General features: G+C 43.5%; 1 protein-coding gene across 1 annotated transcript in view; it reads left to right on the top strand.

Annotated features, from left to right (window-relative positions):
• TGFBR2 (transforming growth factor beta receptor 2) overlaps positions 1 to 15,079 on the top strand; it is a 202,491-nt gene that overhangs the window by 162,737 nt on the left and 24,675 nt on the right. The window contains exon 11 of the mRNA XM_078663940.1: positions 3,284 to 3,425. Within this exon, the coding sequence (XP_078520066.1) occupies positions 3,284 to 3,425 (142 nt within the window). The remainder of the gene's footprint in view (positions 1 to 3,283; positions 3,426 to 15,079) is intronic.

Below are 15,079 nucleotides of genomic sequence, written 5' to 3'. Positions count from 1 at the left end.
GTTGTTAAATGCGCTTCTTCATTTATCCATGTTTCTTCTTCTCTGTGGGTGCAATCCCTCCGTTGGACGGTAAGTTCATACATAGCAAAAACAGTTGTGGTGAGATGCACTCCTTTTTTCAATTCTTGTTTTTCTTCATATATTCTATATTTGATTAGTTCATTTCCATTAGTTATTCACCTTTGTTCGGCGTGCAAAACCTCTCCGCGCTCCGCCCAAATTGCGCTGCAATTATGAAAACGAACTGAAGTGGAGCCTGTTTAGACCCCGTTAAGCTGCACAGCCATATCCTCAAATAAGTCCAATAAATCAAACTTACATATTTTTTCTTCCTTTATCCTTATTTTCTCCATACTTTTATCAATCCTTTTATCTGTTAATTTCTTCAATTTATTTTACTCATTTCGCTTTCTTCGCAACACTTTCTTAAACAACACAGGAGAAACGTGTTTCCACAAATCACCGTTTATTCCAGAATACCCAATGCATTTCGGGATTTCCCTTCGTCAGGGGTTTATCTGAGAGAAAAAAATTTATACTTTCAATACAACCCGACTTCTTAACATCAGTGTACAAACATTAAACGTTAAAAATATCGTCAATTAAACATTGTTCTCTTAAAATATTTTAGCAGTATACAACATTTATTGCTCATTTTCTCCTAATTTTGATATATCGCGTAGCTCATTTATAAAAAAGGAAACTGCAACTTTCTTCTACATTTCTTGTTAATTCCCTCTATTACGACAACTTTTAAGTTAATCCAAACCCCCAGCTTCCTCTATCTGCTTTCTATTCCAGTCTCAACTAAACAAATCGTCCCATGCCCTGCTTACCGTGACTCATGTTCGTAAACTTTTTGCCTTCATCATTCTGATCTGCTTACACATTTTATCGAACCTTGTTCCTGCCGTATCACGGTCTAACTGCGGTTACTCCCGCACTCTTGTTACTTGCACGACTGCGCACTGTTTCTGCCATTTTTATCCTGACATCCCTTCCCCCGGTGTTCTGAATTAGTGCTCTGCCTAAGATATGGACCGAAATTCAACCCTCCCGCTATACGCCTTGTTCGTTGATACTTCAATAGGAGTCTATACACACATACACTGTGTCGAGCTTTCCTTGTAAAACTACATCACCCAGAATGCTTTCCTGTGACATTTACCAACACCGTACTAACACTCCTCACTACCCCGAGTTCTCTTCGTTTAAACACTATGTGATGTAACACTAAATTCTTTCAATGCCATGAACAAATAAATGCAAATGCCAAATTGATGTATCTTAATAAAAATACTCTCTAATAACCACTTGTTTGTGTCCAATTAATTCTCCAAGTCATTAGATAACACGCTGCAGAGAAAAAAAGAACCCACATGGTGGCGGGTTTCCACTTTCCATTCGATGACACGCTGTGGAGAAAGAAAGAACCCACATGGTGGTGGGTTTCCATTAGATAACACACTGTAGAGAAAGAAAGAACCCACATGGTTGTGAGTCTCCATTAGATAACACGCTGCAGAGAAAGAAAGAACCCACATGGTGGCGGGTTTCCATTAGATAACACGCGGCAGAGAAAGAAAGAACCCACATGGTGGCAGGTTTCCATTGGATAACACGCTGCAGTGAAAGAAAGAACCCACATGGTGGCAGGTTTCCATTCGATGACACGCTGCGGAGAAAGAAAGTACCCACATGGTGGCGGGTTTCCATTAGATAACACGCTGCAGAGAAAGAAAGAACCCACATGGTGGCGGGTTTCCATTAGATAACATGCTGCAGAGAAAGAAAGAACCCACATGGTGGCGGGTGTCCACTTTCCATTCGATGACACGGTGTGGAGAAAGAAAGAACCCACAAGGTGGTGGGTTTCCATTAGATAACACACTGTAGAGAAAGAAAGAACCCACATGGTGGCGGGTTTCTATTCGATGACTCACTGCAGAAAAAGAAAGAACCCACATGGTGGCGGGTTTCCATTCAATGGCACGCTGCTGTAAAAGAAAGAAAGAACCTGCATGGTGGCGGGTTTCCATTCGATGGCACGCTGCTGAGAAAGAAAGAATCTGCATGGTGGCGGGTTTCCATTCGATGACACGCTCAGGTCTGCACCACTGTTGACTCATGACCCAGGATTAAGAGCAGGTCATTGAGGTGGAAGGACCTATTTCCTGGGCCTCATGTTTGGATATTTATTGAGTGGATGCAGCATGTTGTGGGTGTGGCCCCTGCCTGCCTGTGCTTCCCAGAGTCCTGTGCTTCCACAGGCTGTTACATTCAAATAGTGGCATTCAAGATCACTACCAGATGATGTAACTTACCTCAGACGGTATCTTCTGTAGTTGTAAAGGGATGCATTATCATTTGTCTACATTCGTTTGAATTCTCCTTTGTTTTCGGTGGGTTGCATGCATAGCAACTTTACTCCATTGACTAGGCCAGCTGTGGAAAGCTTGGATCTTACCCAAGACTTTCTTGGCAGATCCGAGCCCTGAATGTAGTCTGTTTAGGGAAGAGAGGCGGTCTCTAGGTCTAGTGGAAGAGGTCTGCCCTCTAATGCTGACTTTCACATTCAATAAAAACTAGGATCCCAAAATAATGACTTTATCTCAATGGGCTTCGGTTATCCAAGGATGCTAAATGAAAACCCCAGATAGTGTTACTAAATGTATGCGGAGGTTCTTGTTGAAGTTTTACATCCCTGCGACATACGTGGCTGGAACTGCAGTAGTGACACCTAGTGGCATGCAAATGAATCAACATAATGCACACATAGCTGCTTATGTACAGAGCTTAGCTACATTTGGATTGAAATCTACTGCAGTCAAATTGTTGTACATGTACAGCTTCTATCTACACTGCGGTAGATCAGGTAAGGGTCATACCCTCCTTCTGTAATGTTCCAGTACAGCTCTGAAGCTGAGTTAGAAACTTCCTAATGTCAAAGATAAACTATAGAGGAACTACCTTAGACAAATATAGCTCCCCCAGAGTTCATCTAAGCCACTTCAGGTTTACACCAGTGCCAAGCAAACTGTCTTAAAGCAGGGAACCGTGAAGCATGTCTGCCCTGCCTCTGCTTCTGGAGATGGGGTTAGGGAGGAAGGGCTGGGTCCAGGTCTGTCCTATTCCATGGTCTGACTCAGTTGAGGCTCCACTAGATCTTCACAAGCACAGACCTTTGAGCTATGTAAGTTTTACCTGGATCAAATTCCTGGTCCTCTGCATGCACCTGTCTGTCAGAACTGACTTTGGGTCACTTTGTTGCCCCTCTGTGCAGGTGGGCACAGCCAGGTACATGGCCCCGGAAGTGCTGGAATCCAGAATTAATTTGGAGAACCTGGAGTCGTTTAAGCAGACGGACGTGTACTCCATGGCACTGGTCCTCTGGGAGCTGACCTCCCGCTGCAATTCTATTGGAGGTAAGCAAGGTGTCCTGATTGTCAGTCATCATTGTTACCTGATGGAAAGGGAACCGCTCATTGCATAGTCACATGCAAAAAACTCAAATTGTGGTTAAAAAAAAAATAATAATCTGCATACTGATTGACATAATTAAGGCTTATGACACATACCTATCATTAGGTTCACTTACTCCGGTAAAATAAATATCAGTGTATGGATTTTCCACCAATGTAGCTCAACGGTTTGGGGGAGATATATATGTGTTTTTCAGGGTAAGGCACCATGCAGAGGTAGTTTCTAGGTGTGAGTTTGTTGGTGTTCACATTCTTTATACCAGCAGTTTTCCTCATCAAATACAAGTGTAAATTTACTCCTGAAAAAAATGCAAGAGTAAGTGACTTCCCAGGGTTGGGAAGAGAAGGGAATGTTTTCATATTTATTGGTAATATGAGCAGAGAGTTTCCTCTGTGGGGAAAAGTATTTATTTGTGCGAAAATTAGTTTAAAACCGTTAGTTGTGCAACATTAATCATTCCGCCTTATTCATCATAAGTAAATGTTATCCATTGGAGTTTTTCTGGAGTAAAGCTTGGATTCTGTGTGAACTCTAAGAAAGTAAGAAATTTACTGTAAACCTAAGCCAAGGAGAGTAGATTTCACGGCTCACGCGGATAGGTTTTGTGTCTGTAAAGATTATTTATTTTTTAATGGTTCATAGTTTAGGTACTTGTTCCTGGTAGTTGTGTGTGATGTGCAGGTGATTCGTTTGAATTTCAGCAGGGCCTCCTCAGCCTTTCATTCTTCTTAAGTCGAAACACTAAGTACCATTACGGTTGGTCATGGTAACATATGTTCTTTGCAGTACCTACGAACAGCAATAGTCAGTTTGACATTGTACATGAACAGGGATGTTAATAGTTATGCTTACAAAGTTCGCAATAAATCAATAAGTATCAATCAGTATTTTGAATATTGGATCAAATTGATGGCAAATCTGCCTACTAATTCAACAGCAGCATTGTAGACCTGGTACAATGCTGGGGATGCCCAGGAGAACAAGAAGCAGATGAGACCACGTAGACCTTGCATGCTACAGTAAAACTAGAACAACTCACCATTTCAGACCCTGACACATCCACACCACCGTCTCTCAGTTTAAGACTATGGACCTGATTTAGATTTCGACGGATGGGTTACTCCTTCACAACTGTGATGGATATCTTATCCTCCGAAAAATAAATCTCATTATATCCTATGGGATTTATTATTCAGCGGACGGGATATTCATCACCGTTGTGATGGAGTAACCCATCCGTCGAAATCTAAATCAAGACCGAAGTGTGTAAATCTAAAAAGGATTAAATCTGCAAATTTTCTGAATTTCACAAAGGTTGCAAAGGATTTTATGGACAAATGACCCATGCAAAAACCTATTTTGCAACGCGCAACTTTCCTCTTGTAAAAAGAGCTTCTGTGCAAGCTCTTTTTCTGTGGAAACCGTTTTTGTAGGAATATTTACCAACAAGTGAAAATTTGCAAAGGGGAAAACCTTTGCAACTTCATGAAGTTGAGAAGATTGTTCACCTTTACAAAAAAAAGCACTAAAAAATTTGAATTTTGCACATGGATAATGAAGACCTATGCATTTTAGTATTAAACTACACCTATAAACACAAATTCACCAGCCCTAACAGCGGCTTGGATTGATGATGGTGCTAAACTTGAATTTGATGCTAAGCATTGCTTCGGATAAGAATCACCAGAGGTACCTTTGACTTGTTTTGGTTTACCTTAGCTAAAAATACTTTATTATATATAGGTCAAGTTCCAGCTATCCCTCTTTTGCTGATTAAACCATAACTGCAAAAAGCAGGCATCCAATCATTGTGCAAGTCTTGGTTCTCTCCAACCTGGATGGTTGCAACACCCTAGTCCCCGTCATCACCGATTCCCAGATAGTCCCGCTGATGAGCATCCTTCATACTGATCGTTGTCTCATGAAAGTTCTCAAAAGAATGCCCGTGTCACCCTATGTTGGACCTGGCCCTCTCTGCAGGGCCACCCCAAACATTTTGCCTTTTTCCTCTCCACTTTTTGATGTATTAGTTTTTGCTGGCCTTAGGACTCTGCACACTTTAGCACCGCTAACCAGTGCTAAAGTGCTTGTGCTCTCTCCCTAAAGCATGGTTTGAATGGCTTACACCTGGTTAGCGTACTTAATTTCCTTGTAAGTCCCTTGTAGAGTGGTACACCATATACCCAGGGCCTGTGAATTAAATTCTACTAGTGGGTCTGCAGCACTTATTACACCACCCACTTAAGTAGCCCTTTAAAACATGTCCAAGGCCTGCTATTGCCGCCTGGATGCAGTGTTAAAATGTCATGTTGACTTGGCATTGAAACTGTCTAGCCAAGTCTTAAACACCCCTTTAATTACATACGTCACCCCAAAGGTAGGCCCTAGGTAGCCCATAGAGCCCTGTGCTGTGTAATTAAAAGTTTGGAAATGTTCTCTTAAGTTTTGCATGTCCTATTGACAAAACCTAAACTCGTTTGTCACTTCTGTTAGGCCTACCCCTCCAATAGGAAAACGTTGGGGATTCCTTATTACATTTAATAAGCTGTAATTTCTAATTGGGTGCTGGTGGCTATGTCATGTTTAGTTTCTATGAAATTGTTATGTATAAACCCTCTTTAATGGTAAAGGCAGATTTTGTATTACAATTTTGAAAATGCCACTTTAGAAAGTTGGTATTTTCCTGTCCTTAGCCCTTCTGTGCATGTAGCCTGTCTTGGGTCACATGAGGCTCATCAGCAACAGGGATATTAACACACTGGGCTTTCTTGCATGTTTTTGTGGCAGATAGATTTGATTCCATTTCTTTGAGGCAAGAGTATCACAAGTAGGCCATTTTTTTTATCCTAATCGTCAGCCTTTCTTCCTTGCTTTCACTTCCTGTCTGTGCACACATCCGCCTGCCTGTCCCTTTCCGGGCGGGTTTTCGCAGTTGTCAAAGAAAGTACAGAGATCCTGTCATCTCCTGCTTAATCCCTTTCATACAAAGCTTCGCTGTCTAAAGTAATTTGGAGTTTGCAGGGGATCAAACGGAATATCCGGCAGAATTAAAGGTGCCCAAAAAAGAAAGATTCTGCTTTAAAACCACGAGTGTGTGGAAGCCTTGTAATTAGTCATGCAAGCTCTGACCAGAGCATGTGAAAGTAAATACTGCAGCAACCTCAGGATGTGCTGACAAGGCTTCTTTATGAGGGGGGAAGAGACAAAGAGACCCTTCAGTAGAATTACTAGTCAGTTTATTTTTTCTTGATGACCTTGGGATCACAATGCTTTAAATCTTATTTATTTATTTATTTATTTAATGGTTTTGTAAAGCGCGTAGTAACTCTTAAGAGCATCCCAGCGCTGATCTGCTTCTCCAGGGGTTTTAGCCGACTAGTGGGATTATATTTGCGGGAAAAGGAAGGTCTTTAAGGTCTTTCTGAACTGGAGATAGTTTGGTTCTGTCCTAAGTGTTCGGGGTAACTGGTTCCATCGTTTCGCCGTGTGAACCGAGAAGCGACGGCCACCGGTCTTAGCTTTTCTCACTCTAGGGACTGCAATGAGGTTTTCTGCATTGGACCGAAGATCCCTCTCTGCTTTGTATGGGATTAAAAGTTCTTTCAGAAGAGGGGGACCGTTGTTGTTGAGTGTTTTATGGGCCAGACAGAGGGCTTTGAACAGGACCCTTTCTCTGACTGGGAGCCAGTGGAGAGAGTTGAGGGCCGGCCTGGCGGAGGATCTTCCAGGTGTGCCCGTAAGTAGGCGGGCTGCGGCATTTTGGACTTTCTGCAGTGAGTTCAAGGTGGCTTCAGGGGCTCCCAAGTATGTAGCGTTACAGTAGTCTAATCTTGCCAGGATTAGACCCTGGATGAGGAGCCTCCTTGCGGTCTCTGGGAGCAGGGGAAAGATCTTCCTGCAGGCTCTGAGTAGTCCAAAGCATGTCCCTGCAGTTCTCTTTGCCTGGGTTTTAAAACTCATGTCTTTCTCAATCCACACACCAAGGCTCTTGACCTCTTCCTTGGGTGCGGGAGGGTCCCCTAGGCACCTGGGCCAAAGGTAAGATGGTAAAGAGGGCCCATTGTGGCCCATCAGGAGGATCTCGGTCTTGGACCCGTTCAATTTCAAGGAGGAGAGATTCATCCATCGGTGGACTTCGGAAAGGCAGCTGTGGAGGTCGGAAGGAGCGTGGTGAGGGTGGGAAAGAGTAACGACCAGCTGAGTGTCGTCGGCGTAGTTGATGACTGACACGCCGTACGAGCTGACCCTCTTCTCCAGTGGGGCCATGTACACGTTGAAAAGTGTAGGGCTATACCCTATCTATACCCTCCCCCAAACCCAAGGAGGAAGTGGCAACCACTGTTGCTACATGAAGTGATGGCTTCACCAAAAGCCTAACAACGCCCACATTCAGCCTGTCCATGGGGACCAAGTTATTGAATGTCACATGACAATTTAATTTGCTATTATGTCACTTATTCCAATATAGCCAAACATTTCGATACATGGACCTTTTCCGTGAACCATGCGTATATATCAGTGGAGCTCTAAAGCGTAGTTCAGTTTTAGCCTTTAGCAGTTTTTAGGTCGAGCCTGTCCCATTCCGCAGGAATGGATAGGATCGAATTCAAGTGCTCGATCGGCTAGTGAAACCACTGGCGTTTCTTCACAGTGCATGTGAGGTCACGTGGCTACAAAGCAGGTCACGTGGCCACACAAGCACGAGCATCCCCGTAATCCGCCTGCCCCCACCAGGCTCGCATTCCCGCCCCCTCACCAGGCCTCACATCTGCCTGCCACACTTCTCCTCCCCCAATTATGTGGCCGGCCGTACTTAGGTTCCTGGCCGCTTCCCGGCCGCTCTTGTTTTTAGCTCCCCTTACCATTTGCTCCTGCCTCCGAGAGCTTCAAAGGGATCTGCTTCACACTTCACGGCCGCCGTGACTCACATTTCTCCTTCCTTCGTGCCCAGCCCCCCTCCCAGCGCTGCCTTGTTTTTCATGCTCGAATCCTTCACCCTGCTTTGGCCTGTCTTTCGTTCTTGTTCTCTCCTGTCCTCTATCTCCCACCTTTATGTTTAATCCTTTCTGCCTCTTTCTCTGTCATACAGATTTACATGCACTTCCCAGAGCAATGGAGAAAGCCAAAGCACCCCTCCCCACGCCCCTTTATGTTTCTCTTACTCCACCTATCTCTCCTTCCTCTCGCTCGCTTTTTTCCCCTCCCTCCCCTTTCTTTCTTCCTTCCTTTCTTTCTTTCGTTCTTTCTTCCTTCCTTGCTTTCTTTCTTTCGTTCTTTCTTTCATTCTTCCCTTCTTTCTTTCATTCTTCCTTCCTTTGTTCGTTTCTTCCTTCATTTCTTTCTTCCTTTCTCTCTTCTTACTTTCTTTCTTCCTTTCTCTTTTTCTTTTTCTTTCATTCTCTCTTTCTTCCTTTCTCTCGTTTTCTTTCTTCCTTCCTGCCTTCATTTTTTCTTTCTGTCTTCTTTCTTTCTTTCTTTCCCCCTTTATTTCTTTCTTTCTCTTCTTTCTTTCTTCCTTTCTCTTTTTCTTTTTCTTTCATTCTTTCTTTCTTCCTTTCTCTCGTTTTCTTTCTTCCTTTCTTTTTTATTTCTTTCCATCCTTCTTTCCTTCCTTCCTCTTTCTTTCTTTCTTTCTTTCCTTCTTTCTTTCCTTCTTTCTTTCTTTCTTTCTTTCCTCTTACCCCCCTATCTCCCCCTCAGCTTCTTTCTCTCCACCTTTCCCTTCCTGTGTCTCTCTTTCACCCCCTCTCTCTACCCCCCCCCCGCACACACACATTTCCATCCACTCCACAGTACAATGAAGAACAGTCAATTCCCCATTTCTCACAGATTGAGGCTGCAATCATTTCATTATAAAGTACAAAATGTCTAATTATCTTGGTGATTGCGAGGGGGGAAAACCGAGAAAGCACATAATATTGAAATGAATAGTTCAGATTCTTGAATACGGAAATAACTTGATTAGTGCTGGGGATCCGGTGTGCGTTGTCTGGCAGAGAACGAAAGACCCACAAGCGAGACCTATTGGCAATGCCAATGCTTGTTAGATATATTAGGAATCAGCCATAAAACGTGTTTTTTGGCTGATGAAGATGGCTCCTAAACTTTCTTCATTTCCCCACTCCCTATCTTCTTTCGCAGCATCTTCACTCTAACTCCTTTTGTTACCAATTCTTTACATATTGTATGCTTTGGATGTACCTAGAAGTATTTCCTTCCACCTCATGCTGTTGGCTGTTTGGTGTAACCTTTTACTTTCTATAGAGGGACTATTTTAACTGTCAAAAGTCCACTGACTCATCACACAGTAAGCCTGCTACCTTATAGGTGTATTATATATAAAAAACGTAGTTTTTGTTTTTTCAATGCAGCAAGCCTTTTAATCAGGACTCAACATTCAAGTCAGACCTATTGGCGTTGCCAATGCCTGTTTATCATCCAAGGCAGAGTGGCTGCTCTACGTTTTGACACACAGTGGCCACCTTGCCTTCTGTTGAGTTAATCTGATATTGGCATTACTCTAGAGAGGACTAGTCTAATCCCAGCTTTAGGGTCACTTCTTCATTCATTCATTTATTTATTTATTTTATGTGATTACATAGCGCTAGAATCGACCCCCGAAGGGGTATCTCTGCGCTGAGCGGAACACGGATAGATGTGTGAATCCCAGCAAGCTAACAGGTGCCAAAAAGAGTGGTTTTAAGCACCTTCCTGAATTGTAAGTAGTCTGTACACTGTCTCAGAGGTAGGGGCACTTCTTTCCAGTAACAGGGGCCAAGATGGGAGAGAGCCTTTCCGCCTAGTCTTGCTCTTTTAACTCGAGGTACCATCAGCATATGTTTGGTACTCGAGTGAGATCTCAAGGGAACATAAGGCTTGAATTTCTCAGAGAGATAGGTGGGGCCTAAGTTATGCAGTGCCTTGTGGATAGTGCAGCAGATTTTGACTTTAACCCTTTGGCGGATGGGAAGCCAATGTAGTTTCATCAAAAGAGATGCTCAGTAGCATTGCTTTTAATGCCAGAAAGTAAACCTGTTCCTGCCAGTGTGCCTACTTTGGCTTCATTCACCTAGTATTTTCTCTTTAGGCACATCAGTGCTCATATTCAGCTTTTAAAGTGGAGGCTGAAGCTGTTTCCCATCAGCGGTCCTCCACCAGTGTTGCTTACCTGGCACATGCCGAGGGATGCTTCATGTCTCATGTTCTACGCTGATGCAGGACGCCATGTTTGTAGAGTTGAGCAAGGATATTTTATGCCAATAGCTCTCAGCAAAATGCTCTGCGAACAGATTTGTGACTAGGAAAAAAATGTGTTATGCACTTATAGTTATGAAAATGACTTAAAACCCTTGCCTTGGTAGTACCAACAGCACATGCGTATCTATTTAACTATATCAAACGCTTTGATGTAGAAGCAGGGCGAAAAGTATGAAGAGCAAAGTTTATTTCAGAATTTAAGGATAAGGAATCTCATGGTGACACTGTGGTCGACCTGAGATTCCGTGTGGCATCAGTCTCGTCACAATTGTCATTCAAAGTATGTGAACCCTCAGCTCATCTTATTCATTCACTTTTGATATGCTGATGACACCCACATTATTGTGTAACTTGACAGCGATCTACAGAGCTCAGCCTCACAATTTCAAGATTGGCGCTGCACTATCCATCTTTGGATGAGTGCCAACCACTTGAAACTCAGCGGCAGGAAGACAGAAATCCTTTATTCCACCAATTTATCTGCTCTTCTATTTTGGCTGTATAGTTAGGCCTGACACCTATCCTTGTCTATGTGGCGAAAAATCTTGGTGCAACATTGACTCGCAGGGCCAATCACCAATGTTGCAACGTCTTGTGTGTTCCAACTGCACACATTGAGATGTGTGCTTCATCTTTGTTCATCATCACAGAAAGTGAAACTTCTGAGCACTTTTGTAGACATCCTTCCGCATTATTGCAATGCAATTATTTATGTGGAGTTAGCAGCTTTTCTGATTCAAAAGCTGCAGCTTGTTCGGAATTACACTGCCAGGGCGGCAGGTAGGGTGCACCCAGGGGCTCACACTACACCTACCTTGGCTTCACTGCACTGGCTGCCAGTAAAGGAGTGTATCCTTTTTATGTCTCTATGTGCTGTGCACAAGGCAGTGCACACGCCACAGAGATCATCACGCCTAAGGTGATACATCCCCACCTGTTCGTTAAGATCCAAAGCCAATTCTGCCTGGCAGTTCCCAAATTCCAGCTTGAAATTCTGGGCAAGAGATCCCTTTCCTAGCAGCTGCATCTAGGTGGAACTTGTAGCAATATGCCAAATGGAATTAGTGGAAATTTAGGCAGTGACTCAAGACCTGCCTATTTCCTGTTTGTGGTCAATCGACTGGCTAGCTCTACTCTTGCTTTGGTGTATTTGTACTTGTGTTGGTTTCTGGTCTTTCAGCAGCAAGGTACCCTACACAGGGTGCTTGCTGCTTTCTATAAATTACAATGCAAATACAGATACAAGTTCACAAGCCCTTTCAGCGCTAGAGCTGGCATAGTGCAAAAAGCATAGCTGTGAGGGGCACAGAACAACAATGTGCGGCGGCAAATGTCAGACCGCAAGAATTGGAAGGTCTGTCAAGGGCCCGCCCCTAATGCTGCCATAAAGCTACTTGGCTGGCAAGGTAGTTGTTTGGGGTGAGTGCCTGTTGCATATTTGAATTGTCTGAAACCCACAGGTGTACATTTTTTGAGGAATGACTGCCATCTATTGTTTCTGAGGTTGATAAAATGCATTTGGACAGTATTAAAGACTATTGCTTATATTACTTAAGCAGAAGAGACGATTCCGTTTGTGGTGTTAATAAGTCATATGATCTGGGAACTTCTCTGGTAGCATTCCCTTTCATTTTTTATCATATCACTGCCATCATTAAAGGGTGCCAGCCATTTGCAAATTAGTCTTAGTTTCACCTAAAAATTGAGGGCCCATTTCACAAAGGTAAAGTTCGACGAAAGTCTAACTTTACGACTTAGGTTATTCACAGAGGGCATTTACTACTCGTAAATGCACTTTGTGAGTACTGAAAATCGTAAAATTTGACTTTCGGTGTTCCCAAAGGGCATTTACGAGTAGTAAATGCCCTTTGTGAATAACGTAAGTCGTAAAGTTAGACTTTTGTCTAACTTTACCTTTGTGAATCGGGCCCTTAGTTGTCCAGCCCAGAAAGTTAGAACATGAACATTCTGAACAGGGCCATCAGGACATTTGGAATTTTTAGACCTCATCAGTTTCTTCTGGCATGAGTTACTACGACACTGAAAACTTGAGACTCCACCCTGGGAGTACACCTTTGATGTTGGGAAACTCTGATAAAGCAAAGATGTAATGGATGCAAAGGTTTACATCACTTTTTACTACTGTAAATTTATCTGGGCCACATTCCATTCCATCGTTTTTATGTCACCTGTGCCATTACAGAAACAAACTATATGTGTCAAGCCCTCATGCATCGCACCTCAATGTTCCCAGGAAGGTCGTATTACACCTCCTAAATCTTCAAACCAAACATCCAGGTCCACCAGTAATGACTCCAGAAGGATTGGAAGCTATCCCACCACTCTACAAGTACAGGATAATGTACAGTATGGACTCAGGCTTCTGCCGCCGCCCCAAAAGGGGCGGGCATTCTCACCTGCTAAGCCACACCCCTTCTGAACTGACACACAAACAAAGCCAGACGCGCCGGCTTCAGCCTTGTTCGGTCTCTCATGGAGCTGCACCTTCACTTTCTCTGGAAGAGTGACCTCACCCCATGTCTGGGCACAAACAACCAACTTGGGGAGACGCCCCAGGGCCACAAAAATCTAAAAAAAAATGCAAGAATGTCAGGAAGCAATAAGTAAAACAACTTATTTCAGTACTATCATTTGTATTATTCTTTGTTCAATGCATGTTTCTTTCTCAGATTCCAGCAGTCATGAAGCTAGCATGGTTGGAACTTTCTGCGTTGCGGTTTCCGGGTGCTCCCATTGGGCTCCAGTGGGGGCGGAGAGCGACAGCATGCTGCTTGAAAGAAGAGGCGGGGAAGCATGGCGAATGTTTGTCTGGGTTTTCATCAGGGTGTAATTTTCAGACAAATTTAGAAATGCAATACTGCTTTCTTAGGTAGGGGACCAACATTACTCTGCCAGGACAGCTGCGTGCCAGATGTTGGGCACTGCTGAACATTTCTTTCATCCTCTGGGCAGGAATTTGCAGATAGGTAGGGCAGGACAAATGTATTTCATTCTCACAGACTTCTAGAAATGCGAAGCATCTGGAAAAAAGTTAGTATTCAGAGTCTATGATGTCATTTCTTAGTGCTTGCCAGTTTTTTATTAAGTCGTCCTCCTTGCTTCGCCTCAAGCTATCCTCTTTCTTGTTTTCCCATTTCAGACTTCCTTTATTCCTCAAGGATTCAATAATGCTCCAAAACCATAAGGATATATGTTAAAGTGGCCAACCTATAGACAGAGGGCCTAAAAATAAACCTGATCTAAAATCTAAGCTTTCCTACATGATTCAGTGTTGTGATTTTCATCAAACAGCTTTATCTGCACACATGTGGAGTGGTGACAAGATAAACACTGGTCTTAAATGACAAAGTTTACATTGTGGGCACCATAACTGATTCTCTCAGACCTGGGAGGAATTAAAAGGAAGTAAAACCATCCCCGTAGAAATACTGTTATCCCACCCTGCCTCCAGCCCACCCCTCTTGTGTTACTTCTGAATCTGATGTATGCAGATCGAAATGAGAGAACACGATGGGTCGCTTTTACCATGTGATAAAATCCACAGCATTTATTTATTTTTATTTTTTGAAGCTTATATAGTGCAGGAATCACCCTTGAGGGGGTATCTCCTCGCTGCGGTCAAGCAGCGCTAGGGTTACAGGCAATTAAGCCACATAGGCTTCAGTTTTTAGGAGTTTCCTGAAGCTCAAGTGATCCTCACCACAACTGTGCAAAGTGAGGGGTAATGAATTCCACAACCATGGAGCCCTGTAAGAGAAGGATTTGCCTCCTGAACGCAATTTCTTCACACGGGGAATAGTAAGAAGATTTTGCGTATCCAAGCGTAATACTCTGCTGGGCTGGTAAGGAATACGTTTCTGAGCTAAAAAGCGACATCCTTTGCCATTTAAGGCTTTGTGGACAGTACAGCACACTTTGAATAAATTCTCTGGTGGATGGGCAGCCAGTGAAGTTGCTGTAGGAGAGGAAGAGAGGCCGTTCTAGGAGGCATATTATTGACCAAGCGCGCCGCCGTGTTCTGTACAACCTGTAATCTATTTAGCAGAGATTCGCTGTCAGCGTCCAAAAGCGCATTGCAATAGTGCAGGCGACTCATAACCAGTGCCTGAACTAAGGTTTTGCGTACCGCTAGTGGAAGTAGAGGAAAGACTCTACGCAGCAAGGAAACATATAAAAGCAAGTCCCAAAGGTAGCCCCCACTTGGTCCTGCCAAGACAGTGTCTGATCTAAGTAAACACCCAAGCTTTTTACGACCGTCCTAGGGACAGGGCAGTCCCCAAGTCCGCTGGCCACAATCCATAGATCAGAGTGTTTTAGC

The sequence above is a fragment of the Lissotriton helveticus genome, chromosome 10 (assembly GCF_964261635.1).
Source record: "Lissotriton helveticus chromosome 10, aLisHel1.1, whole genome shotgun sequence".
Lineage (NCBI taxonomy): Eukaryota > Metazoa > Chordata > Amphibia > Caudata > Salamandridae > Lissotriton > Lissotriton helveticus.
The sequence above is the reverse complement of the archived record's forward strand: the minus strand, read 5'-3'. Positions and strand labels throughout refer to the sequence as shown.